Raw genomic sequence first — 5,861 nt, 5'->3', positions numbered from 1 at the left:
TTTTTTTTTTTTTTTTCTGTGTGTGTGTGTGTGTTAAGATACTTGAAATGAGAAATTCAGAAAATCAGGCTGTTCAGGAAGATCCTCGAGGAGCAGCTGAGCATGTCACCACTGCGATTTCTCATAGCGAACTTGCTCGTCGTCCTGGGCATAGCACTGAGCTGCCTCACACTGAGCTTACAGGTCTTTCTGGTCAAGCTCCCTACACACTTAACTTCAGCTTTGAAGAACTCAACACAATTGGTCTTGATGAAGCTCCTCCACGCCACAGTAACTTAAGTTGGCAGGTACTTAATAGCCAAATGCATTCTACGTGTGTACTGGTATAGTCTAGGGCTTTTTATATTCTTGGATATGGATGGGTCAACAAGTAAGACTACTAGATGAGTTCAGTTAATTTCAGTTCTGTAAATGATCGTAGTAAGTAAATTTTAGAGCACTGACAATGACAGTGACATGACCTATTCAAAACAAAACAAAAAATAATTTAAGCATGTGCTTGATGTTTCGAGTTATGCTTTGAGTTATGCTTTCAGTTACTTCATTTAGAGTGGTCAGTAAAAGACAAATAGTTCATGTAGCTGTTATCTCTCTCTCTCTCTTCTTTTTGTTCTTTTTTTCCAGTCACAAACTCGCAGAACACCAAGCCTTTCAAGTCTTAACTCTCAAGATTCAAGTATTGAAATATCAAAGCTCACTGACAAGGTACAAGCAGAATATAGAGATGCATATAGGGAATATATTGCTCAGATGTCACAGTTAGAAGGAGGTGCCAGTTCCACTACTGTAAGTGGAAGGTCTTCCCCTCACAGTTCAAGTGCTTTCTATATGGGTCAGAGTACATCAGGGGGGTCCTTGCATTCCAGTGCAGAACAAGAGAAAGTAAAAGATGGTGAGCAGAAGCAAGATGATGGAAGAAAGTCCTTCCTGCTGAAGAGGAATGATGTTATTGATTATAGTACTTCAGGTGTTTCTACTAATGATGCATCTCCTTTGGATCCTATTACTGAAGAAGATGAAAAATCTGATCAATCTGGTTCCAAGCTTCTACTGGGAAAGAAGTCATCAGAAAGAACAAGTATTTTCCAGGCTGCAGATTTAAAGCTTAAGGGAGTTACTCTCCGGTATCAGAAGCTTCCAAGTGATGAAGATGAGTCAGGAACTGAAGAGTCAGATAACACTCCGCTTCTTAAGGAAGGTAAAGATAAGAAGACAGATGGAAAAGTAGACAAACAACCCAAGTCTCCAGAACATGGATCTGAACCTATTAGAACCTTCATCAAAGCCAAGGAGTACTTGACAGATGCGCTTTTGGATAAAAAAGATTCTTCTGACTCTGGTGTAAGATCTAATGAAAGTTCTCCCAATCATTCTCTCCATAATGAAGGAACAGATGATTCACAGCTTGAAAAGGCAAATCTCATTGAGCTTGAAGATGACAGTAATAGTGGAAAGAGAGGAATTCCACACAGCCTTAGTGGCCTTCAAGATCCAGCTGTGGTTCGCATGTCGATTTGCTCAGAAGATAAGAAGAGCCCATCGGAAAGCAGCCTGATAGCAAGTAGCCCGGAAGAAAACTGGCCAGCTTGCCAGAAAGCCTATAATTTAAATAGAACCCCTAGTACAGTAACCCTAAATAATAACAGCGCTCCAAACAATCGAGCTAATCAAAATTTTGAAGAAATACAAGGTATGAGAGATCCACCTCAGATTATCCTGAACCCTAGTGCAGGTTCCAATTCAACTGCCATTCAGAATGAGAACCTGAAAAGTGTTGCTCACAAGCGGAGCCAACGTTCAAGTTACACACGGCTTTCAAAAGATTCATCAGAGCTCCACACTGTCACTGCCTCAGATGGGGCTGGTTTTGGAGAAGAAAGAGAGAGTATCCTTTAAAGAAACAAGGTTCAAACAGAGAATGCCCACATGTTGTAGCTTGCTTGGAATTTGTTGTCAATGTGTGGTTACGTTAAGCTGCATAGTTTAAGTTTTCAGTACTGTGCTTAGAAAATTTAGATTATTTTCATTCATTTTCTTGAAGAGAAGTAATCTTTAGGACAAATTATTTCAGATCTTCCCTACAAATTAAACTAATGCTTGTCAGCATGGAAAAACGGTTCCTTAAGACTCTGTGCAAATGTTTGGTCAGAGGCATACGTTGCTGAAGTACATACAATTTAATCATTAAAATGTGGTTTTATTTTTCTGTTGGGTAATACTTATCCCTCCAGAACATTCCATTTAAATCTTACACACTTACATACTTAAAATTAATATTAAGACCATGCATCTTTGCCATTTAACATGAGTTGCCAGAAGATAGAATCTCACAGCCCGTGACATCTGTATCAATCTTTACATTAACTAGTGGAGTAAGGTGTGCAACATTTGTATGTTGAAATTTTGAGTGTTAAGGTACCTCTTTGGCTGCGTGTGCACTTTCATTTGCTATGTGTTCAGTAATTGCAGTTGACCTTGTGAACTTTGGGTAGAATGGTGATAAGGTTTGTAAGGAGCGTTGTCTTGATGTGTTGTTGGAATTGGCAGTTATTTATAAGATAATGCCTTACCATTGACTTAGTGAATCAGTTATTTATTATAGGTATGTAATTTTATAGTTACTGGTCTAAGTAGATGCAAACACCTGAGCTATGTTAAAATATTACAGGGATAAAGTGTGAACGTGATATCTGAACGTAAGGAGTATCTGTTGCTTTGCATGATATTTCCTTGGTACAGTGTTTATTGTTTGGTTTCAGAACGAAAAATGAGTAGTGTTTGCCATTTTTAAAGTATTATGTACTTTCTGGAATTTAGTCAGAGCTGTGTGGCAGCTTCTTTATTTCTGAAGTACAGTATTTGAAAGTTTTGATGTCATCCAAGTATCTGCTTGTTATTGTAGTGAATACCTGTACCGATCCAGTGAAATCTGCATGATTACAAGGGAAGAATTGTTCAAACTAGACTCTGGTAGTTCAAAGAGAATAAAAAAATAAATTGTCCTCCTGGATTTGTGTCCAAATTTCTACTTACTGTGGTATTTTGTTTCTTCACTTGTTAAAAATGGTATGAGTGTGTTGTTTCAATTAAAATACATCACAGATTTAGTTAAAGGGTGCATTAAAACAGCATTGTTATTTATACAACACTAAATAAGCATCAAATATAAAGATACATTTGAAATATGAAAGACGTTTCTGAAAGAGTCTGTTGTGGAGAGGTGGCCTCATGTTAGGCATCATGCTGCTTGTGATGTTTGTGGGTAGTTCTGTGTAGCTCTGCTTCTGTCCTGTTGCCATCTCCAAATGTATTCCTTCAGCTTTTCTCAGAAGGTACTTATAAAAATTATTCTGCAGTAGAGGAAAATAATCTTCTTTATTTAAAGATATTCACAGTATTGGTGAAAAATAACAATTCTCTCAAGTCGTTTTGTCTGATGAAGTCCTCAAATAATCCAAGTAGAGTAATTTTTATATTTCATATGGTTTTGAATCTTTCTATCCCTAAAAGTTTTCTAAGTCTTCAAAAAATATCAAAATTGGGAAGAAACAAGCAGTTGAGTGAAAAATCTTCAGTGTTTCCAAATTATATTTATATTTCAATGTGTGGCTTACCACCACTAAAAAGCAGTTGTTCAGAGCATAATATCAATGTAAGATAACACTGGTCTTAATGTTTGTTCTTCAGGTATCTCAGATAATGTCACAATAAAGAGTCAAGTAATAGGAAATTCCAGTAGAGGACTGTGCAGTTATCAGTATTATGAATTAAATCAGTCTGTGAAAGTGATTTTTGGTCTGTGTGAACTTTGCCCAGCATCGGATGGATGCCTCAGTCCTGCCTCTTACCTGCTTTAACTGCATTATATCTGCATCTTATATAATTAAATCTGTTCATGAAGTTATTGTCTAATAGCTTCCTTAGAGATCCTAGAATTAGCAGAATGTAAATGCTTTGTAGATGATTCAAGGGCAGTATGCTACAAGAGCCTTTTGCTAATAGGATGCTAAGTATGATTGATACTTAGAATCTTCTGACTTAAAAATGAATAAACAGAGTTGATTGTTCTCCTTTGAAGTATCTTTGCAATTTTTTTTCTATACAGGTATAAGCAAACAGAAGAAAGAGTAGGGAGAGAGGAAAAGAGAGACAGAAGACAGAAATGGAATTCTTGAACTACAGCATAGTAGTAAGAAGTACATTACTGTTTAGGTTTAATTAATTTGTTACATGTAGGTTATGAAAGAATAGCATTTGCAAGAATTAAAAATAAACTGCAGTTTCATTGCTGAAACTTGTTATTTCTGTACCACAGTTCCTATGGTTACTAGTTGCTTAGTTTGTTGCACAATTGTTGGAATTATGGGACCATAAACAATTTCTAGTGTTGAATTATTAAGTGCTAGCTGTGGGACTTGGGGAGATCATGGAGCCCAAGAATTCCATGGAGAATGGATATAAATGAATAAAAACATAACTTCAAGCTTATTTCTGGTTCTCACCACTTGCCAGAGCTCTTGTAATGATAGAGTATATATCCCTTCTAGTTCTGGATGAATGACTACTACAAGAACTTTATCGTAACTGAAGAGTTTCACTTGGCCTCTTGTTCTGATGCCTTGTTAGGTTTGCATGGTAGACTGAAAATAAGTCGTTTTAAAGAGAAAAATTGGATGCAGGTAACATTGTGGGGTTTATAGCTACTCACTAGCTTTTTACAAGGATGAAGTTCACAGGGAAGTGGGAGGAGGAAATTCTTACTTTCTACTTTAAAAACTTGCTACAAAATAATGATTGCTGAAATTCTTGGGGACTTCGGAAAAAGATTCCCGTGTGGGGTCTGACCTGATCAGCCTGAGGTATCTGATCACCATGTGTGACTTTTGTCGAAGCAGCAGAGCACGTACTTGGTGTTTTTTGCAGGTTTTCAGTTCTTTGTTTTCTGAAGTTTTCAAACACTGCTATATATTTTGTCTTATTTGTTTCTTTCAATAATCTTCAGAAATCAATCCATGGAAACTCTTAGCATGGGGTTCCTATGATGAAAACTTGAGGCTTCTCATGGTCTGGGCTTCAGGTGTTCACATCTGTCCATGGAATTCTTGAAGCCTTTGGTGATTTTTCTTTTTTCCTTTTTTTAACCTTTACAACTCTTATGGGAAGCTTTCTGAACATAATGGTAAGTGTATGTGAAGTTCTTTGTATAGCTATGAAAGTCACAGGCAGAGGATGCTAATAGCAATTGTTTTTCCAGTCCATGTTGCACCCCATGGCCTTGGAGCTGGATAGCTTTACCAGCGATGACAAGTTTGTCTGGGTTTATAAATATATTACCAACAAGCTGCCAAGTAAAATAATACCTGAATATTTGAGGTTTCTCAGTTGAAAGAGACAATTGTGGTAAAATAAAATAGTATTGATATCTAGTCATGAATTTTCAGACATTAAGAGAAATATAACATGCTAATTACATCAGACGTGCTAAAGCTGTAACATGCTGATGTGATACTAGGAATACAATGTTAACTAATTAGTTGTCTTAAATAAAGATTGCTGCTAGTTTGTTGGTGTTTTCTGTGCTAAATGATAGCTTTGGTGGAGAGAAGTTGAAGCAAGCTTCAAATTTGGCTAAGCAGAAAAAAATGTACTGTTTTCTGTTAGCTTTAAGCATTATGTTTTCTTATATTAATAAATAAGGGCCTTTTCATCAGTATAAAGATGGTGGAGATAGTTCTACTCAGTGGCTTTCTTTGTGAGAATATGGAAGAGTTTCATGAGCTTGACGTGTTCTGACATGTTGGGTGCTTGAAAAAGTTAATTTGAAATTTAAATATAAAGGTAAGTAATAAATATTTTCAGAC

At 36.5% G+C, this 5,861-nt stretch overlaps 1 protein-coding gene across 1 annotated transcript; it reads left to right on the top strand.

The window, feature by feature from the left end:
- Window positions 1–27: 27 nt before the first annotated feature.
- Window positions 28–3,028, top strand: LOC104909990 (kinase D-interacting substrate of 220 kDa-like). The gene is made up of 2 exons (XM_010707934.3): window positions 28–287; window positions 625–3,028. Exons 1-2 carry the CDS (start codon window positions 48–50, stop codon window positions 1,894–1,896), a joined length of 1,512 nt encoding a protein of 503 aa, XP_010706236.1. The 5' UTR covers window positions 28–47; the 3' UTR covers window positions 1,897–3,028.
- The last annotated feature ends 2,833 nt before the right edge of the window (window positions 3,029–5,861 follow it).

This window comes from Meleagris gallopavo, chromosome 2 (assembly GCF_000146605.3).
Source record: "Meleagris gallopavo isolate NT-WF06-2002-E0010 breed Aviagen turkey brand Nicholas breeding stock chromosome 2, Turkey_5.1, whole genome shotgun sequence".
NCBI lineage: Eukaryota > Metazoa > Chordata > Aves > Galliformes > Phasianidae > Meleagris > Meleagris gallopavo.
The sequence above is the reverse complement of the archived record's forward strand: the minus strand, read 5'-3'. Positions and strand labels throughout refer to the sequence as shown.

Coding starts and splice junctions, on each gene's coding strand:
- LOC104909990 (XM_010707934.3), top strand. CDS start 48: ATGAGAAATTCAGAAAATCAGGCTGTTCAGGAAGATCCTCGAGGAGCA. Junction 288..624: donor ACAGTAACTTAAGTTGGCAG/GTACTTAATAGC, acceptor CTTTTTTTCCAG/TCACAAACTCGCAGAACACC.